The 21952-nt window shown below is 34.4% G+C and overlaps 1 protein-coding gene across 1 annotated transcript in view; it reads right to left on the reverse strand.

Moving 5' to 3' along the window:
- The window catches only part of LOC149204273 (aspartyl protease family protein 1-like), a 100883-nt gene extending 93390 nt beyond the window's left edge, over positions 1 to 7493 (reverse strand). The window contains exons 1-8 of the mRNA XM_089394670.1: positions 6663 to 7493; positions 6254 to 6389; positions 2549 to 2775; positions 2087 to 2314; positions 1811 to 1946; positions 1642 to 1718; positions 1447 to 1546; positions 1277 to 1340 (exon numbers count right to left, since the gene is read on the reverse strand). Coding sequence (XP_089250796.1) covers positions 1277 to 1340; positions 1447 to 1546; positions 1642 to 1718; positions 1811 to 1946; positions 2087 to 2314; positions 2549 to 2775; positions 6254 to 6389; positions 6663 to 6964 — 1270 coding nt within the window. The 5' untranslated portion in view covers positions 6965 to 7493. The remainder of the gene's footprint in view (positions 1 to 1276; positions 1341 to 1446; positions 1547 to 1641; positions 1719 to 1810; positions 1947 to 2086; positions 2315 to 2548; positions 2776 to 6253; positions 6390 to 6662) is intronic.
- Positions 7494 to 21952: the final 14459 nt, after the last annotated feature.

Here is a 21952-nt window from a genome sequence, read left to right on the forward strand (position 1 = left end):
TGATCATATCTTTTGTGTGTTCTCTATTTTCTACTTTTTCTATATTACATGCATAAAAACAATAACTTAATAAATCTAGAATTATAAGGAAAATAACCCTCATAGTATAGATTTCAAATTTTCAGTATAAATGTCCGCTTGGGGTAGCTCAATTGGCAATGACCGTGAAAATGAGGTATCATTGAACCGGAAGTCTTGGGTTCAAATCTTATGTTATCCCCCCCGATCAGGGTGAGAAGTTGGACATGATGAAGATGTAGTCCTACCAAGTTTACAAAAAAAAATCAGTGTAAATATATCAAATTTGTTGTGACAGATTGTCCAATGGAATATTGACAGTAGTTTATGGATCAAAAGGAATCCTTAGAGAATGTGTGTAAAGAACATGAAAACAAAGATACCTTATATGAGACACAAAGTGGTTGTTGGAAAGTCAATCATTATTGGGTAGGTGCCTTTTTCTTCAAAAAGTCAAATGCTAAGTTTTGAAACAATCTACCATAGGTATTTCAGATTTCTAGAAAACCTACACTTTGTATTGTAAAACTATGTAAATCCTTGAAAACAAGCATGTTAAGCTTAAAACAACCTTAGTTTGGAATGCATATCAAAACTGATTAAGTTTGGGGAATGAGTAATGAAATCTATTCCTCAAAAAGTATGCGGTAACAAATTAGGGATGCCTAGAAACCCACGTGAAAAACTTCAAAATACATCTTAAAGGAAGGACCCCAATGTCTCACGTACAAAACCCAAAGAGACACCTATTCCAACATCTAAAAGCATGTGCCCAAAAGAAACAATGTCACAAGCCAAAACTAACAAACTCCATGGAAGAGAAAAGCAACCCCACCGAGATTTAAACATTAAGGTCATCTCCACAACGACCCACTAAATCACCACTCGACAGAGTTATTTATAGATGCCAAAAAGACTCGTTTTCTAATAACATCTAGAAACATCTGCGCAACAAATAGTTCCTGCTGCTTCACGTTTTGTTGAGGACGTGCCTTAGCATTGATATCAAACGAGATAAATGCATGGTCGATACTAAGTACCATATACTACAAATATCAACAAATATATTTAGCTTTAAATATAGAGACCGCCTATTTCTTGTCCCAGTACTACATTTGCAGTAATTTGAAGAAAATCAATCATGCAATCCACAATTACCAAGATTTCTTCTATCTATGCTATTGGAAACACTTCCAGCAAAATTCAAATGATACCCATCTTCAACAAATCAAAATAGGTCATGTGTGCGCGAACTTACGACCGATAATTGTAATATTCGGGCTGTGAAGCACTCCGAGACAGTACCCTAGCAACTTCCCAGTCTGCCAGAGTAAGATTAGATATGAGCAATAGATTTGTCATTTCCTTATTAGCAACAAAACACCAAGAGAAGGGTTACATCAAATTTCCATAGGATTGACATTCTACCACATCCTGAAGAAAAAGCATTGGTTGAATCACAGAAAAATTGTTTCCTCCGTTGAAGTTGAAAGATATATTAGGCCCTCGATTAATGCTTTGACTGTTACTGTACAGATAGCAGCAAGGATATTAGGTCTTCCGAACAATGACCCGGATAAGTTGCTAAAACAAGGACAAAAATTCTGTATGACTCGTACCAACCTGGTTTTATAGCAAAACTCAAAAGGAATGCTTGATTGATCGACTGCCCATGGAGAGTCACGCGTCTGCAGTTGATACTGTTACCTTGAAATATTGTTAGTCAATACGATCAATTCCCAGAAAGGGGCTTATCTACAATAAAAGAAACAGAATGTCTGTAATCACTCACATTTGAAGTAAAGCTTTTGTAAACTGGATCAGCCAAGTGTGTAAATGAGGTGCCAGTGTCAAAAATAGCTTGAAATTCTGTTTTGACAAGAGCGTTTCCCACGTAAAATTCCTTCACACCTATATAATATGTCGGGCTGCAATCAAATAAACACCTTCATCAGAACGATTCAGGATCTGATATAACGACCTAAAGGGTAACTCTGAAGTACTTTTAATGATTTTAAGTCTTACTGACTGTCAAGGGTTGCATGCGTAGAGCATAGCTGACACTCACTGTGTTTGATCAATAATAAAAGGAGTTTCCTTTTGGTCTGAACTCCCTTTATCTCCAAAGGTAAGCCTTCCAACGCTTGAATTGTATGGGAAGCACATAGAGAAAGAATTTGATACAAGGCCGGAATTGTATAAAATGGTAGGGACAGAGATAGGTTCAATGCCAAGCCCAAGTAGACCATCTGGAGCCAGACCTTGTAGAAGATCACCTGTTTGTACCTTTCCACACCTATGAAATGTAACAAGCAAGGACCAAATTCAATATGGCCTTAGTCTGCCATCTGGATGCAGAAAAATTATTTCTACAAATTTTAGTCTTGTAGAGAGGAGGAGCAGTATGAAGCAGCTGTCTGAAGAGATATGAAGAAACTGGAAAACGACGTCATTATCAACTATCCTAAACAAAATGATCACTAAATCTTCAGGACAAGCAGATGCACTTACAACAAGAAACAAATCATACCCGAACGTGATAGGTGCCTTCACCACCGTTCCATTTCCTGGCCCATCTCCGGAAGTCAGGTAAAGAATATCCTCCACCAAAGTTCCTGCAGTGGATGTATTTGCAGAGAGGTATGTAACGTTGTATGGGCATTGATCACTAGATTTGAAGCATTTATTTCGTGATTGACATAGGGTATTACTACAAGAAACTGGCTTGCTTGTCTGTGAGGCTGATGGACTGTAAGTCTGGAAATCGATACGTTGTTTAAATCAGAACTAAATATCATCAAAAGAAAAAAAATCCCTCTCCAAGTTGAGGCATTCAAACAGATGCTTCTTTTACTGAGGAACTTCATATCAAGAGAACACACAGAATCACAAGATATGAAGAAGACTGAACATGCAACAAAAGGGCCCTTTTCTGCAAACCCTAGTCGGAATCCAGTTGAACAGTTCGTCACAGTTTTCATTTTGCAATTTTTTTTAAAACAGTAACATCCCTTATAAATTACTGACAATCTCCAAGGCATCATCCTTCCGGAAAATGAATCTGGGTCAACGATGGAAAACTCCCACCAATTAAGGACTGGACCAAAGCTCAGCTCCCAATTTTATTTTTTAACACTTTTATCCTACTTCACAAGATATTAAGTTGGTCTGTAGTTATGAATCATTTTTACTTGCCCCACTATTCAATGAATAGGAGTTATTTAATGACTGTTATGAAGTTCCAGTGGATGAATAGGAGTTATGTAATGACTTTTGAAGTTCCTGTGGTTAGAATTTTCAGAGATTGAATTCGGATTACTATCTACAGTGTTTTTTGTTTGTCGATGTTTCAAATCCTTACGAGGATCCATCTTCAAAAAGCATGGGGATATCAGCCAATAAGTATATATAATGCAGGATATGGGGAGACAAGGGCAAGGTTGGCTAAGCAGAAACGCAAAGAACCAGAGGAAACCAAGGGACACAGAAAATACAACAGAAAACAAAACCCTAAAAATGAAGTGAACATAAACAAAAGGCCAAAGAATTAAATAACATAATGGTACTAAAACAAAATTCAAATGTAATAATTTAATTTTAAGGTTGTGAGACATCAATTTTTAAGGTTATGGTCAAGTGAGACATCAATTTTTAAAGTTATGGTCAAGTGAGATACGAAATTGGTGTGGTTATGGCCAAATGAGATATCAAATTGGTGTGGTTATGGCTAAGTGAGACACCAAATTAGTGTATAAGACTTACTTATTTGTAAGACAAAAGATTTGATTACTAAAATTTACTGAGTTATACATAATCTACTCTCTAAATTTAAACCTGTAACCTTTTAAAAAGAAACACAAACTCTTCATCATTAAACCCACTCAAGATGTACCCCAGAACCTCAAATAACCTCAAAACATAGTTGTTATTTTTTGCAATATGAAAGAAACCAAGATGACCCCAGAACCTCAAATAACCTCAAAACATAGTTGTTATTTTTTGCAATATGAAAGAAACTGGAAATAATGTTGTGTGTATAAAAGGAACTTGGTCACTTTGCCACAATAAGTAAGGTTCTGAAAGGCCAATCTGCTTCTAATGCCCGCCAATTTTGACCGTCAGCCTTAGGAAATGTTGATTGACGAGAATGATGTCAGGAAATGATGCCAATTTCGACCATCAGCCTTAGGAACTGCTGATTGACGAGAACGATGTCAGGAAATGATGCCAGAACAGGAATACATGAGTTTAGTGGTATTAGCATGAAATGATTATGACTCTAAGGTGTTAGTAGGATAATGCAAGTTGAACGTATAACCTGTAATTCAGTTCCTTAAGTAACCCTTTGCGGGGTCATCCACTCAGGAAATCTAGAAAATCAGGGAAACATCGGCAAACTTCGGCAAGCATAAACTCAGACCTGAAAATTTCGGAAAACAGAACAACCACAAAAATGGGGGAGAAAATTGGAGAAATTGGGAAAATCGGAGATTTACATATCTGCTTCACTGTCAATGCTATCCAATTCGGATTAGGTTACTAGCTGTTGGATTTTTGGGGACTAGTTCCCTTTCATATCTTAGATTCATGAATGCAATCAGTATTAGAAATCTGTCACGAGTATTTAAGCTTCATCATATAAACCTATTCTCCTGGTAAAATTATATTAACCTATTTTCAGTGGATTTAACTATTGGAAGAATCTGTAAATCCTGAAAGCCAGGTTAGCCACTTCGAGAAAGATGGTTAAAAATAAAACTTTTAGTTCGAATTGATTGACAGAATCTAATTTCAAGAATCAGGTGAATCAAATAGTTTGTGCTCTTATATATCTTTCACGCTGCTATTTCTTAAGTAATAAAATGTTTTCAATAAATGAGTGGCCAAGTGCTTGACATTTTGGAAAAAGCAAAAATCGCTGGTTGGTAGTCTATTAAAGAAAAGAGCATCAAGTCAACCATACAACCCTGTCAAGTTTAGGAAGTAATGCCAATAGAATATATCCTGATGACCTCTGTTCTTCCACCTGACAAAAGCAAAGCCTCTGGCTTGTCTTTGCATATGTACCTTGCATTTCTGCTATTGATGCAAGATTGGGAATAATAAACAGAATGTGACTTATTTTCAATACAGGAAAGCTGTAGAAGGCGAATGTAAACCACCAAAACAAGTCAGAATATTCTGGCTGATTTTTGTTTTGATCAATTGGATATTTTTATTTTGATTTTTATTTGTTTGGTTCAATATCAAAATATAGACTGCACCAGAGTAAAATATTTAATTAAAAAATCAAAATACCGAAAAAACAACTTAATCCTAATATTTAAGAGTATCTGTTTCCTTTAAAAAGAAGGTTATAGAACGGTAAACAGGTACGTCTGCAACTCAGGGAGGCATGTAACTTTAATATATTTAATTAAAAAAATCAAAATATTGAAAAAACTTGACCTGATGTGACTCATATTTATATGATGTGACTCATATTTATAGGGAATTGAACCTGGGTGAGAAAATAACAACTATTTTGTCTGACCATCCCAGATAATCTCACTTAACTCTTTATAAATCAATTTTAATTTTAATTTATAAAATTATTTTAATTTAAAATATAAATCTATATTACTACAATCTATTTTTTAATCTTTAAATTTAACCATTTTATCCATTTAAACCTTAACCTCACTTAACTCTTTATAAATCAATTTTAACTTTAATTTATAAAATTATCTTAATTTAAAATATAAATCTATATTACTACAATCTATTTTTTAATCTTTAAATTTAACCATTTCATTCATTTAAACCTTACTCTATAAATTCATCTCGACCTAAAATATAGATCCATTTTACTGGAATCTGTTTTTTAAACTTTATTTTATAAATTTATGTTAATTTAAAACATAGATCCATTTTAAACGATTTTTTTTATTTTTTTTTAATTTTGACCGTTTCATAAATCTTTTTAACATTAATCTGGAAATTCATATCTAACTTAGAATATAAACAATAGATGCATCTTAATCACATCTAGTTTTTAATCTGTCCTTCTTAAATCCAGGATCCATACAGTGAACTCAATATCCCGTGAGAGATCATTCATGTGATTTTAATCTCATAAACCATTGTCCAAGTGGATTTCACAATCAGTCCAATTGAACATTATTAGAAGAATAAATCAGACCAGTTAGATGATACCAGTAAGTTTAACAGGGAAAGTTGAAAATGCAATACATACTGATCCATAGCTAGGTCCAAAAGTCGGAGCACACGCCTGGCAATCACAAGGCACCCAGAACACATTACTGCCTGTGTCAAGTGCTACAAGTAAGGTTATGTTGGGAGTGCCAACTTGAACCATGGCGTAGTACAAACTGTCCAAACCCCAGAACAGGAAGTTAGGAGCCTAATGAATGATTGAATTACAATAAGAGAGAGCTTTGGTAATTTTGACATTGAACTTCAGTAAGGCCTTCAAAACTGAAGGCTAGAGCTTTAACTGTACAGTATCTTATCCGTGCAGTATCATAACTATGGTCTATTGGAAAATGAATGGATTCATTCTGAGGTTTCACGAGTCTCAACATAAATAAATTTATTTTCAGTTCATTCCAAATTAATATGCGAACAAAGGAAGCAGGACTTACAATCCTAAGCGTGGAATTTCTACTGTCTCGTTCCCTTCTAAAAATGCAAGAGACGAGTGCTCGGCCAAATTACGATCATGGCGAGCAGAATCGTGATGATACAGTGCTTTGTAATAGTCATTGCTTCCCTTCACAGGCCAACCATCTGTATTTAATCCATGTCTCCAAGTTATCCGCTCTTTTACTTCATTAGAATATTTATGATACATCTGCAAACTGTAGGATTGCCCCTTCGAATTCTGAAAGCCAAGAGACGTAAATAAAATTAAAGAACAAATAAAGCCCAAAGTTGGGCTTTCCATGTGGCAGAGAAAATAGAACAAATTTGCACAAAATTTGAGCCAACAGACAGCCCTGCTACTGCTCGCTGGTTTTCTGGCCCGTCGACAGCAACCTTCTTCTACCCTGTTCCTGTGTTGAGTTGGGCAGTGCAGGGCAGATTATGTAATGACCCCTTCCATGTTTTAGCCGGATCAAATTCCACCATGAGTCCTGATGTGTTTGACAATGGGAATTGAAGGAACCTTGCAATTTCACTTCATCATATTGTATTGTATAGTGACAAATTAAGGGAGGGGCATCTATGTATGTTATCAGAAAGTTCTCAGAAGCAGACTGGTGAGATTTGCTACGAATTCCCATTTCCGTACCAATGCGAGTTGAATGGTCGTCGTGGATAAAAATGAAAAATGAAGAGTGGTCGCAGACTAAGAGCCTCCAGTGGTGGTAGCATTAGAATATAGTTTTCAATCTCCATGAAGAGACCTTACTCTTCGTTGGCAGATGAAGGTCTTCCTTTTTCGTCGGCCAGGTTAAAAACTCAATCACAGTTTCCTTTGTTTCTTTTTGTTTTTTTTTAATCTAGGATAATGGTTAACTGCTGAAAAAAGTTATCCTGAACATGTTTCTTAAATATGTTTTTTTAATCTAAGATAATCTAGAAGGTTTCTTTAAATATGTTTTGTTTTTTGTTTTTTTTTAAATCTAAGATAATCGGAGTTTCTTTAAATATTTTATATATGTTATTGACTGAGAATAAGTTTAAGGTGAGTGATTGGATTTTGGTAAGGAATATGTAGGTCCATTGTGATAAGGATTCAAAGTAAGTCACTCCAATGGGGGAGAATGTTTCTCTTTTTGCTAACTCATAATGTTTCTCACATAGAAAATATTTTAAAGTATGTTGGTTGATTTTGAGAAGGTTCAAAGAAGCTCCTTTGGATGAAATTCTTGAGTGGAGTTGGAATGTTTTTCTCTGGCTAACTCATAAAGTTCCTCAAATAGAAAAGACTTTGACCTATTTAACACTACAAAAGTACTTCACTTATTATATTTAATTTACAATTTGCTGAATATATTATAATAACAATTAAAAAACTTAATAGTAACTTTTTTAAATTAATTTAACAAATAATCAATTTACTATTATTAAGGAATAAATAAATAAAATAAAAAGTAGTAATATAATAAAGTCCCAATTTTGTCTAGAAAATAATGATAATTTTAACATGATTAGAAAATTTAGGTTTTAATTATTAAATTTCAAGATTTTGGGTACCTTGCGGTTTTTGATTATATTGAATCTATTTCTACCATAAAAACAATTTAAACACTCCCAAAATTAGGTTTCTTGCAAAAAAATTCAAAAGAAAAATCCGTCATCAAACAAAATTGTAAAATATTATAACGATTATAACATCATTAGACAATACCAAATAATTTGAATAGAAAAGATCATAACCCCACTTCTCCCATTAGAATTGGAGTTCACCTTTATCAAAAAGACCTTTTCCTTTTCATCATTTTTATATTTTAATAAATGTTATTTTAGGAGAAAAACTTTGATACAATTTATAGCTCCCATTTACTATCTAATGAGTTGTTTAAAAAAAAAAAAAATAGTAAATATATTTTTAAAATTAATTTAATATTTATTTTATTTTTTATTTCATAAATATTAATTAAAATTTATGTATTTTAAAATATTTTTTATTTTTATTTTTTCAACGAAATAGTTATGGGACTATCGAATAGACCTTGTTTATATAGTTTTTCATAGACTATCGAATAGACCTTGTTTATATAGTTTTTCATAATTTTCACGTAGTAAACTATGCCTCTGGAGATTTGATCCCACCACGACTATCTAGTAAAATTGATTTTGTTTTCATAATTTTCATCTCAACACTTTCAACATATATTTCAAAATATATATATATATATATATATATATATATATATATTCAATTTCCTATTTAACATTTCTTATAAGTAAACATGAAATAAATAAATTCAAGCATGGATTAAACTCCAAAGGAAGTGGGGTCTCCTCTTTGTCAAAAGTATTTTCCTTTTATCATTTTCTTTCAATTTGAAAAATCAAGGAATATATGTGTGGGGAGTCAATAATTTCATGTTATATTAAATTAGTTAAATAAAATAAAAATATTTTATGCATTTTTTTTTTTAAATATTTTATGCAATTTTTTATATCAATTTTTATTATTTATATATTTTTAATTCACTAAGTCTAATTAATAGATGAAATGGCCCTACCCCGATGGGTGGACGATTATAGTTCGAATTGCACGGATGTGACCTCATATATGAAAACAAGCGGGCATAGGGTGGATGGTAGCGACAACTGTCGTTGGAGGCATCAAAGTTTCAAGATGTGAGGCATTTGGTACATAAGCTAAGAGGTGGTTTGTTTTTGTCGTTTGTGGTTTTAGGTTATGGGCGATTGTGTGGGTGGTGAGAACAACGTAGAGTATGCACACGCTGCAAACCTATGCATGCTCTCTCGTTTGGTGACTTATGTGTATGCATTTTCAGCTGCCTGGCAGGAATTCTAGTGTGGTCTTATTGGAAAGCCTATTCGCACGATTTGGGATCTTGGGGCAAGCATCCATTGGAGTCTGCAGTGTTACTAGTTTTCTTTGGTGTTGGAAGGTGTTTTGTTGGTCTGGTTCATGGGTAGTTGTCGAAGCAAAGACTCCGGCACTTGTGGCAATTTTCTGGTGAGTTCTTTCCCTTTGGACTTTGGTTTTCAGAGTTTTGCCTCTGCACGAATTTTGGGTGTGAGTTGGCTTGGTCTCGTTGTCATACCTCATCTTTTGGAAGTTGTGAATTAGTTTAGAACTAGTTCGGGGGAGAGTGTGCTTCTAAATCCTAGGTGTATTGGGGTGGGGGTTTGGCAATTGGAGGGTCGTGGTTGTTCTCTCTTTGTTTAGAAGCCCCTCCTAGTCGTTTGTGGCAATGTAGCATAAAGACAGTGGTGGTCAGGTTGGCATGCAATGTATGCGACCTAGGAGGTTGTTTGGGTCAAGATTGGTGATAATCCAACTGTGGGTCTCGGTCGTTGGGTAATTTGGAATAGACCTCGAGCTCGAGTAGTAACAGGGATTAATTTATAGTGGTTTGTCGCTTCTATAGCAATGCTTAGAAAACAAGGGTGGGCTCGACGGTGGCTAGGGTCGCATGACCAACAGGGGGATCGTGGTGGTCAGGCAATAGAGGAAGACGATGATGGTGGTGTAGGGGCAGGTTTCAAGGGAAAAATTGCTCATGACAAGGTCCCCCCTCCAGGCCGATTCGACTTTCCACCCACCATGGATTTTTTGGAACTTAAGATGTGGAACATCACTGCACTTCTAGAGGTTATGAGGCAACAGTGACATGATGACCGCAACAAAGTGATAGCATTTATGAATGAACTACAATAGAATCAATAGGACATCCTTGATCACTTGGTGTCACTGAGAAGGAGTCAAAGGCGCACTATTGACCATCTAGATCAGGTTGACGGGCACCTAGCTCACTTGGAGTTTCATATTCATGGGGATCCTAGACCTCTGAATGCACCGGGTGCAGGTCATGCACCAACTCTTCCTCATGTTCCTTGATGGTTGTTGGTTGTATTTTCATTCTCTATGTGTTTTGGGCCTTATGGTATTTTTTCTTTTGGTTACTATGTAAATCTTGGTAGTTTATTCTTAGTTTTTGTATTGCTCTTTCGCCCAACAAATCTGGTAGGAGTGAGGTCGGGAGAGTAGGGGCTTTCATGTGGATATACTGCAAAATTTTGAAGAATTAATAGAAGACTTTGGATGGGAAACAAAACAAAAAAAGATGAAATGGCTCTTTTCCCAATACCTTTTTTGGTCAATTTTGTCCAAAATTCAGTAGAGATTTTCAAAAGTTTAAGTTGTTTAATCTGCAAATATCAAGTTCCTAAGAGGTTTTTTTGGGCGCTAAATCCATTTGTGCATTCAAAAATGCATTTTAAACAATAAGAAATCACAATATTACTAGAAATTGTATTGTCGAATTCCCGCCAAAAAGCCATTTTGTCTATTAGTTAGACTATGTGTTTTTCAATTTAGTTGGTTGTTTACATTTACTTATATTTGACTTAATATTTTTTATTTTTTTTTTATTTTCTTATATCTTATTTATTTTATTTTCTATTTTAATTTTTATTGGTTCTTAAGACTATTTAAACACTTGGAAATAATATTATAGAGAAAATATCTTCTTCATTTTTAGAGGGGTGGTGCTCATCTTTTATAAATACAATATAATATACAAAATTGTTTGACATGGGACTAAGCTTCTTTAAATAAAATGAATATCCATAATAGTGATTTTTGTTCGAGGCTTGAAAAGTAAAATAAAGGATTTAATAACATATCACTTTTAGCATAGTATAAAGTAAAGCAAAATGAAAATAAAAGACCACATATGCAAAGAACATAACATCATCTTTCATCTAAAACTTGTAAAGGATTTGAAGAGCCACCCGCTTGAAATCTCATGCTCAAAACTCAAAGTATGAGGTCACACTATTTATGTGCCCCAAACAGCTATCTGGGAGCTATATTCAAAAAATAAAATGTGTTCGTCCAAATGGATTGGCATGAGGCCCTCGTGGACTATAAAATAGATGGAAAAAAGAAAACCTAGAAAAACAAAAGAAGAGATAGTTAGGAATTAACCTTTGATACTCAAAATACTCTGAAATAAAAGGTTGAATGGTTACTAACATGTGAATATTAGAGGGTTAGGCCTTAATGAGATGGTAGTTCTACTTACTATGCTGGAAAATTTTCTCTTCATTTTCTTTCCTAAATCTTCTTTAAATGTTGTTCACTTGAAGGTGCCCTAACAATTGTAACTGATTCTTAAGAATCATGATTTCTTATTCTTAGCAAAGCATTTTTTAACCATAGTTTGGTATACTTTTACGATGGTGCAACCTTGAACTCATGCCTAACCTTGAGATCGAATAATTGATCTTCAATTTCTTTTAATTCAAAACCTAACTGATGAATAATATCTGTTTGATCTTCATTTTTGTTAACAAAGTTAATTAACCATTTTTTAATTTCTTCTTATGAGAATTCAATAAGGTTGTTGAGTTTATTGGCCCATGAGACCTTAAGCACGTTCAATTGTTCTTGCATTTGACATTTTGCAAGAAATATAGTATCCATTATCAAATGTGGGCCCTCCAATTCTTTTCTTATATCAACAAGCTTGAAAAATAATCCACTTCTTTTTTTGTTTATGGCATCACACTTAGCAATAATTTCTTGAAGGCGTTTAATTCTCTTTGACCAACATACTTCTATTTGTTTAAGTCAAATCTTTGATGGAATATTTTTCTCTCTCTTATGAGCATCATTCATAATTCATTCATACTTGAAACTTTGGAACTAAAGGTATTGATAGTCTCCTTATAGAAACACTCATCATTTTCCAAGTCTTTTTACAAATATTCTTTGAGACTTGAAGTATTTTGCAGAAACACTAGTTGAGCTAGCAATGATTACAATATTTTTATTTATTTATTTATTTATTTTATCTACAACATGTCTTCTTGTCCCTTTCAACGAACTTGAAGGTCATTTTAATCTTGAGCATGACTCTAGTGTATCTTTAGACATATAGGTTGGTTTGATAGTAGATATTCATTCAACAAATAATGGTTTGAGAAATAAAGCATCATCTCGTTCCTTTATTCTCATTTTCAACATTAAAATTATACTCAAAAATCCCTTTTCCAACAGGAAAAGAAAAAAAATCTTGAAATATGTTTGTCGTAGATCCATTAATCATTTTTCTGAACGTTGAAAGGAAGGCATTTTGGATTTGATAAAATTTGAAAGGGGCCATATGCCTCGAAAGTGTTCGTTACGAAAACTACATTGGATCCTTATTGTAGTTAACATTTCTTGACCAAGGTAAGTCTTTAAATACATGACAATATTCTATAGTTGATCCGTAAACTATCGTGGATATTCCATTAGATAGTTCGTCACAACAAATCTAATAATATTATATTAAAAATATAAGATTCTACACTATTACAGTTTTATTAGACTTTAAGATCTATAGATTTAATTGTAATTAGTGCATGCATGTGAATGGAAATTATGCAGAAAAATAGAGAACGACAAAATAAGCTCACACACACATAAGACACAAGATATGCTCTACGGGAAACCCTTTCGGGAGAAAACCTAGTTGGAAGGTGAGGTCGCTTCGCTCTCTCTCTTTGTCTAAAAATATGGTTGCAGGTACAAAGAAGTAAGGTCTGTGGTCCATGGGCTTCTACAAATTGCAAATCCTCTCTGTGTGCTCTACCTCCTATCCCTCTTGGCTATCTTTTCTCATCTATGGAACAAAATTCTTTCAAAAGAATGGAATGTCTCTTCCTCCTAGTGGCCCGGTTATAACACAGCCTGATAGGCTACTAGTGGTTAAGTTTGACTACATCAACTCTTAACTAGAGTTACAATATAGACTCTTCTAGAGTATTTTACATCACAAACATGTGGCTAGCCCCTTTTCCATGAATAATGAGGGATGACATGACATCCTCCCAAATTATATGTGTGGAAACAAGAAGGTCAATTTCTGAGTGGCATAAATTTTGTATACAAACTTTGATTAACGTGCTTCTTGCGTCGTTGGAAAGATATCTATGTAGAATAGCATTAAAAGGTGTCACAATAAGGCGGAAAAGTTTTACCCCCAAAAAATGTCGTTTGATGCCTCAAAACGCCCGCAGAAGGTTTCAAACCTCGTTTTGCCAAACTAGGTCCCGTCGGTAAAAATGGTCCCATGAGTTGATTCCTCCACTTTTCCCACTTTGAATGCATCAAAATGGATGAAAAATAATATAATGATCCAATCCGGATCAATAGCATAGATGAAATAAAAATTCATATAAAACTTATTTGTTTGTTGGAAATTTCTAGATTGAAAATAGATTCCATTTGAAATAATGTGCACCCAACCAAAGATAACAATTTCATGGACAAAGTAATATACAATATAGAGGATATATTTTGGAATAATAATAATATAATCTTTCTTGACAATCCTTGTGAATAACCATGCAAACTCTTTGTTCATATATATGGGTAAGCATGCCTCAATCTAAGTAGAACTTCTCAACTTCTTGAGTGGCTTTTAAGAAAACCCTTTAGGAGGCTAGCTCCTCCATTTTAGGCTTCCAAGAAAGATTTTGCTTCACAAATATTGAAATTTTTATTGGGATTTGGGAGTCACAACCTTTTTCTACACACTTGGTGTAAGAGGAACCATTTGTTTACTTCTCTCTTCAAGATAAATTATCCTCTTCTTAGTGTTAACTTTCTTTTCAAACCAAAAAAACGAGTTTTTTGAGTCAGAAACTTGAGGCATACACCTATCATGTGCGATTCCAAAATTCTAGACCTTATTTAACCCTTTGTTCTCTAATATAAATCCTAAATACCAAGTATATGCTTCAAACAACTAAAACTCGTGATTCTCCCATCTAAGGGTGTTTCTTGTATTTCCACAATATGGTTGTTTTCTTTTATTTGACATATTTTTTTACATAAGTTTGATGAATAGTTGGCATATCTTACACAAGTTTGATGAATAGTTGGGGACCTTGTTAAATTAATATCCCATTCAATGAGGATACAAGTAATATTGATGGCTACTAAATTCACCATCAATTTTCCATAATATCATATGCAAGAATGTTTAGTTCATTAATTTCAAATGCCGCTTAAATTTGAGTTGATAATGGGGAATTTACGAAAATTGTGTCAGGTTAATAATGGAATCGACACAAATGTGTGACCAATGTAGTGGCAGAGAGACTTTAATTGCTCTCAAAAGTAGTGCTTATCTAGTGCCATATATGTGTATGAAAACTGACTTATGGAAAGGTACATATTGAATGATGCAGCGGTCAAAATGGTCATTCCCAAAATGCAAGATATGGAAGGTAATGGGATGAATTAAGGAGGCGTATCCCACATCTACATTTATGAAAATTGATTAAGTATGAAGTAGTATTACGGAGGCCAAATATTCATGAAAATTGTTAAGTATTAAAAGTGATGTGGCTGAAATTTGAGTGACATAGAATTATAGGTGCATTTTGAGTGACATGGAATTGTGGGATGTGGAATATTATATTAGAGCTTTTTCTCTCGTAAAAAGGACTCCCACAAACAAGAAATAGACTAAGTATAATAGGGGTGTGGAGAGTGAGTTATAACCTTACATTTGCAAAAGAAGAAATGAAAAAGAAACAATTCTAGAAGTATTCTGAGATTGTGGGCTTGGAAGTAAAAGAAAGACTTTCCCACTACCCATATTTGCAAAAAATGACTAAATACTAAAGCAATGTGAGGGTTTTGATGGCTCCCACATTAGATTGGAAATGACTATGTGAAGAATATTAAGAGGTAACACCAAGTATCACCAAAGCACTAAAACATTAATCAAGGAAGATTAATCAACATTTGGCTATGAGTTGTTGAGAATCCAAAGAGGCTTGTACATTGTGAAATGGAGTCAAAGGAGTACGTTACAAAGAAAAAGGAATTTCATGACAGAAAAATGTATAGAAAAGGATATACAAAAGGGAAAAAAATACTATGTATATTGAGGATCACGAGGGATTCAAACTAAGAAGTGTTTGAGTTGTTTTGTATTTACATCAAACCTTTGAATGGTTCCCTTCATGTATTTTAGAAAATAATAATTTAAGTCATAGACCTTTTTGATTTGGTATGGTCCAATCCAAAGAGCTTCAAACTTAGTGTGAAAGGAAAATATTTCCTTTGCTTTGTTCTAGAGTAAAAGAAATTTATCTTTGTGGAAGTCTTTCATAGTACTTCTTTGATCATAAATTACTTTTAACTCTTTGTTTTCTTTTGTACATGGTTGTCATTGGTTTTGTTATGTGTTCTTCCAAATCAATTAACTATAATAACATGCTTGGAGAGTGGTGACTCCTTATTCATCTTCAATTCCAATGGCAATGGTTAATGCGCTATGTTCCAAATGTCTTAGTAGTGTAGCTTCTTCTCCATATACCAAAGTGTAAGGTGAATGTCTTGTACTTCCCTCTGGAGTAATTTCGCTTTCCCAAAGAGTATTTATCAACTTTTTGTGTCAATCTTTTTGATTTATTGAAATTATCATTTTAAGAATTTGAATTAATGACTATTTGTTAATTCAACCAAACCATTACCTTGTGGATAATAATTAGATGATTGTCCCTTTAATATACCATATTCTCCATAAAACTTTGTGAATTTTGATCCTATAAATATAGAACCATTATATGTTATAATTTTTTCTAGGACACCGTATCCAGAAAAGATAGTATGTTTTAGGAATTGAATAAGTTTTTCTAAATCAATAGTTTTTAATACCATGGCTTCTAGTCACTTCATGAAATAATCAATAGTAGAGATTATTTATGAATTCCCTTTACTTGACTTTGGATTATAGGGCCAATAACATCTAAACCCCATTGTGCAAATGGAATTTTAACTAAAAATGATTTCAAAGGCATAGTTTCTCTTTTCATTATTCCATATTTTTTTGACAAGGAACACGTTTTTAGATCATTGCATAGGCATCTTAGAAAATAGTTGGCCAATAATAACTAGCTCTGATAATTCTATGAGAAGTTGTTGTAGGTGCAATGTGTGCGATATAAACTATTATTTTTTGTAGCAACGGATGGTGTTCTAGTCTCAAACTTGAAGGCTAAAATACATGAGTTCTCCAAAACCCATAAATCGTTTCTAGAAATTCTACCTAGAGACAACTCAATTAAATTAATTAGTCGATAATTAATTATTTTCTAAGTCTAACTTAGGAAATTTGATTAATTAATAGGAATTAATTGAGAAAGGTGAGAATTCTCTAGAAAATCACATGGATCGACTTAGAGATTATCTCATCCATTGATTAAGATTTAATCATGGTCGTTAAAGTCTCAATTGGAGATTATATGAGGAGGTTTATGGGTAGATTAAGAACACACCAGTGTAGATACTCAGTGATCTAGGCATTTCAATTTTCCAATAGCATGTGATTCAACAAAGAGATCGAGCCAGAGATCGAGTAAGGTGGTAGAGGGGCAAAGTAGCAAATTTTCGGAGGATTTTCCAGTTCTGAAAGAGTCAGGAGAGGAGGGTGTATTTTTCTCCAAGAGGTTCTGCAGTAGCCACAAGAGAGCAGTTTGATTTAACTCAACAAGAGGAGGATTCAGTTACCTGAATCTAGGATAATTTTCTAGAGGGTCGGAGAATTCTCTCTAGAGAAGCAACAGTTAGTCAAAGGCAAATTCGAGGTAGGATTTGGCTGAGTGTTTGAGGGACTACGCAGGGGTGACGCAAAAGTTGCGCAGAGGGTTCAAGTTTTCCAGTTCGAGTAGCTAGAATGAGTTGGGATTACTTGTGGAGGAGGGTAAAATTTCCTCAGTATTTTTGCCATTATTTGTCTCACACATGATTGTCAATTTGGCATCCATTTTACTATACTCATAATTGCTTCTACTGCATAATAATAAAACCCTCATCTATTGCACCAGTTTTCCCACATTGGATTTTTTCGGGGACAATTGTCCAAAAATAAAAGTGTCAATTTGTATGTGTGATTGCTCTAAATTTCTTAGTTCCGCATATTTTAGTTCCTCAACGTAATTTTTATTTGTGAAGAATTGCAAAGTGAATTATTCATTGTTTATTGTAGCAAATAAATTGATTAATAATTAACTAGTTAGAAGAATAATTTCCAGTTGTTGCATTTCAAGAAATTTTCACATGGTATCACATATTTTCACATAGTATCGAAGAGATTTCGATTTGATCAATAGCTCGGAGATTAAGTGGGAGAAATTCATTGTTCAAAGGGAGCAACAATGCAATTTCTCCAAGGTTTGTGCAGGGCCTAGCTAGGCGGTGGGAGTAGCAGAGCAAAATTTTGATTTCCAGTTGCAAAGTGGCAAGAAAAGTTTGAATTAATCATAACATAGCTCCAACAGGAAAAGGTAAAACTGGAAAGTAATTCCGGAGAGAAACGCAGAAGAATTGTTGAGTATATTTGCGCAGAAGAGGAAAAGAAATTGCACACATAGAGGGAGTTTCGCTAAGAGGGTTTCTAGTTTCAGAAATACAAAATTTCTAGTTACAGTAGGCAATAGCAATAGGAAAATTTTATAACTCCAGGAAGGAATGCGAGTAGCAGTGCTAGTGGCCGAGCAGGTGAAAGAGGGATATTTTCGTCCTAGGTCAAGTTTTATAGTGATGGCTTCAATAAGGCTCGATATCAATACATATTAGAGGGTGCATCGAACTATTGTATCTAGAAGTCCAAGATGGCATTCTTGATATGTGAATATGGCCTGAAGCAGTACGTAAGAAAAATTATTGTTGTACCTACAGATCCATATTAGCTAGCGAATTACAATAAGGAGATGGCTAAGACGAAACGGTTGATTCTCGATGGATTTTAAGATCATATAGTCACACACTTTGTGGCCAAGAATATGGCCAAATAAATGTGGGTTGTTATTGCCTCACTATATCAGAACCCTTCCGAGCAGCGGAAGATGTTCCTGAAGGAAAAGTTAAGGAATGTTCAAATGCAGAAGGGTGAAGGCATCAACCCCTATCTCACTAGAATCTAGGATATATGGGATGAGTTTGCAGTCGTAGGAGAGTCGCGGTGTTCTAGACTCAAACTTTGCAAAGAGGCTAAAACACATGAGTTCTTGAAAACCCAGAATCATTTCTGGAAATTCCACCTAGAGACAACTCAATTAAATTAATTAATCGATAATTAATTATTTCCTAAGTCTAACTTAGGAAAGTCGATTAATTAATAGGAATTAATTGAGAAAGTTGAGAATTTTCTAGAAACTCTCATGGATCGACTTAGAGATGATTTCAACCATTAATTAAGATTTAATCATGGTTGTTGAAGTCTCAACTAGAGATTATAAGAGGAGGTCAATGGGTAGATGGAGAAAACACTAGTGCAAATACTCAGTGATCTAGGCAGTTCGATTTTCCAGTAGTAGGTGATTTAAAAGTGAGATTGAGCAAGAGATCGAGTAAGGTGGCATAGGGGAAGAGTAGCATATTTCTGGAGGAGTTTCTAGTTCTGGAAGAGTTAGGAGAGGAGGTTGTATTATTTCTCCAGGAAGCTGCACAAGGGTTGCGTAGTAGCCTCAAGAGGGAAGTTCGATTTAGCTGAGCAGGAGGAGGATCCAATTGTCTGAGTCCGGGATAATTTTCCAGAGGGTCGGAGGATTCTTTCCATAGTAACAAAAATCAATCAGAGGTATATTCGAGGCAGAATTGGGTAGAGTATTTGAGGGACTGCGCAGGGGTGACACAAAAGGTGCGTAGAGGGTCTGAATTTGCCAGTTCGAGTAGCCAAACTAAGCCGAGATTGTTTATGGAGGAGGGTGAAATTCCCTCAGTATTTTTGCTAGTATTTATCTTAGACATAATTTCCAGTTTAGCATCCATTTTATTGTACTCAGATATTATGTTGTTGCATAATAATAAAACCCTAATCTGCTGCATTGGTTTTCCCATATTCGGTTCTTCCAAGGACAATTGTCTAAAAATAATAGTTTCAATTTATGTGTATGATTTATTTAAATTTCCTAGTTCCACATATTTTATTTCCGCAAAGTAATTTTTATTTGTGAAAAATTGTCATGTGAATTATCTGTTGTTTGTCGTAGCAAATAAACTACTTAACAATTAACCAGTTAGAAGAATAATTTCGAGTTGTTGCATTTCAAGAAATTTTCACATAAAATCCTTCATGCAATTATTGTAGTGTTTGGTGGGTTTTTAAAGGATATAAATTCAATAACATTCCATCAAAATTTCTTTTAAACAATATTGTAGATACAAGTACATAGTGATTACTCTTTATCTTGAGAGATTTTTATTCTTTTGGAGATATTGCATTAAGAAATTTCGCTCCTTTTAAATAAAAGGCAATGTATTTATACCATTCATAATTTGATATAGAAAAATAGTGTAGTAGCATCATATTTATAAGGAGGAATAATATTCAAAGCTTCAATGCCAATAATTAGCTTGCAGAATCCTCATCATTGAATAATATTGAGGGGTCTAATTTCAATTATCATATTCTTGAAGCTTTGCTAACTAATTTCCCCATATCCCTTCCCCAAATTGTTGATTGAACAACATTTTCATAGGGGAATGTGGTGTGTTGTTTCCCAAATTATATAGGTGAATGTGATAACGACTCAGGGCGGGGTATGTCACTTTGATCCCTGCCCTCTTTTTTCTAGCTATCTCCTTAAGGCAGGCTATGGGAGGGAGTCCCTATGAAATGTTAGGATGAAGACCTATCGAGAAACCGACAAGTTAGGGAGGCACAATTAAATAGCGTAGCAACTTGGTTGATGATGATTGGAAATTTTAATTATTAACATGATTTAATTAGATTATTGAGAGACCAATTCCTTATGGAGTCAATTTACTTGCACAATATAGATTAATTTCCAAGTTACCCGATGAACAATTGTTGCTAGGATGAAAGCTATCCTATATGAGATGTGACACCTAGATCTATGTGATATTCAAGATCGTGCTAAATTTTAGATTAAATTCTTATCTAAGTGAGTCCTCTCTCTCAATTGTTTTGAAGTTAGTATCAAGTGTAGGTTGTGGAGAGAAACTTAGGGGAAGCAAGTTATGGCTTGATTAACGATACCTCCCCTGGAGTTCTAACCACATAAATGCCTTCGGCACTACAAAATCTATGGCTATGATGACTACAAGGTCACCGTGTTAATTACAAGTGAGGGTCTAAATTGTAACGCCATCCTCCCACATTTGCCCAAGTTACCATCCTACTGAGGTAAATATGTGACGAAGAGTTACTATGATATGATTCAACCTCCTATATCACCTTAGGAAAGTGGAATTGACAAATCAAAACCCTTAATGGCTTCCCTATTAGGTGTTATATGACCCTCAAGGGTTAAACCACCCTTCCAAGTGCCTAGACCCTGAATTAAACCTCTTTTTTTAGTGTCCTAATCTCCCAGATGCTAGCACAACACTGCTTGATTTGGACTAAAACCCTCTAGTCACATGCATGATGATTACATGGGAGCGACTGCAATTTTTTTCACCTAGTTTTGTGCTTGCAACCGCGATATTTAAGCCACTTTTTCAGGCTAGGATCCATACCTATGCCCAGAACTTAATGAAACTTTCCAAAACCATGAATGACACAAGGATAAAGCATTCCATACACATATTAGACAAGAACTTGACCTAAAAATGCCTAGCCATGACAAAACTTCCATCAAACATATCATGAACATGAAATCTACAGGTCATAAATACACATATGAACATAGGGGTCTGATACTTATCTGAAAATCACCTAGAAGGTCTAGTGCCTTCTCATAATAGCTGCAATTACATCTATTAGGTCATACATTCATCATTTATTCATTTACTAATCAAAACATGATGAGAACCATACCCAAAGTCTGTCATAAACCATGCTTATAACCAGCATGTAACCAATAGAATAACAAGGATAACACAACCATAAAAACCACATATTAACAAGTACATTTACACATAGAACACAAGAGGGAAAGAGCTCTTATTATCATATCCAAAACCCAACCAAGCTAGGGACTTCCACATACCACCTGATCATATATTGGGTTGAACCAAATCTTTCTTTCACTCAATCACCCCCATGCCATATTCCAAGCATGAATGTGAGAATCAAACAAAACCAACCATATTTCCTTAGGCTTTACTGCAATCCCCACCAAATCACTAGGCCCTAAACAAGCATGGATGCCCCCCGATATCTCCACCTACACCGTGAGGAATTTTTATGCCTCCTAGTCTCTAGGCTTTACTGCATATCCTGCCATTCACCGGTTGAGGATTCCTAGT

The sequence above is a fragment of the Pinus tabuliformis genome, chromosome 1_2 (genome assembly GCF_031772625.1).
Source record: "Pinus tabuliformis cultivar Carrire ecotype Pingquan chromosome 1_2, CPIR1, whole genome shotgun sequence".
Lineage (NCBI taxonomy): Eukaryota > Viridiplantae > Streptophyta > Pinopsida > Pinales > Pinaceae > Pinus > Pinus tabuliformis.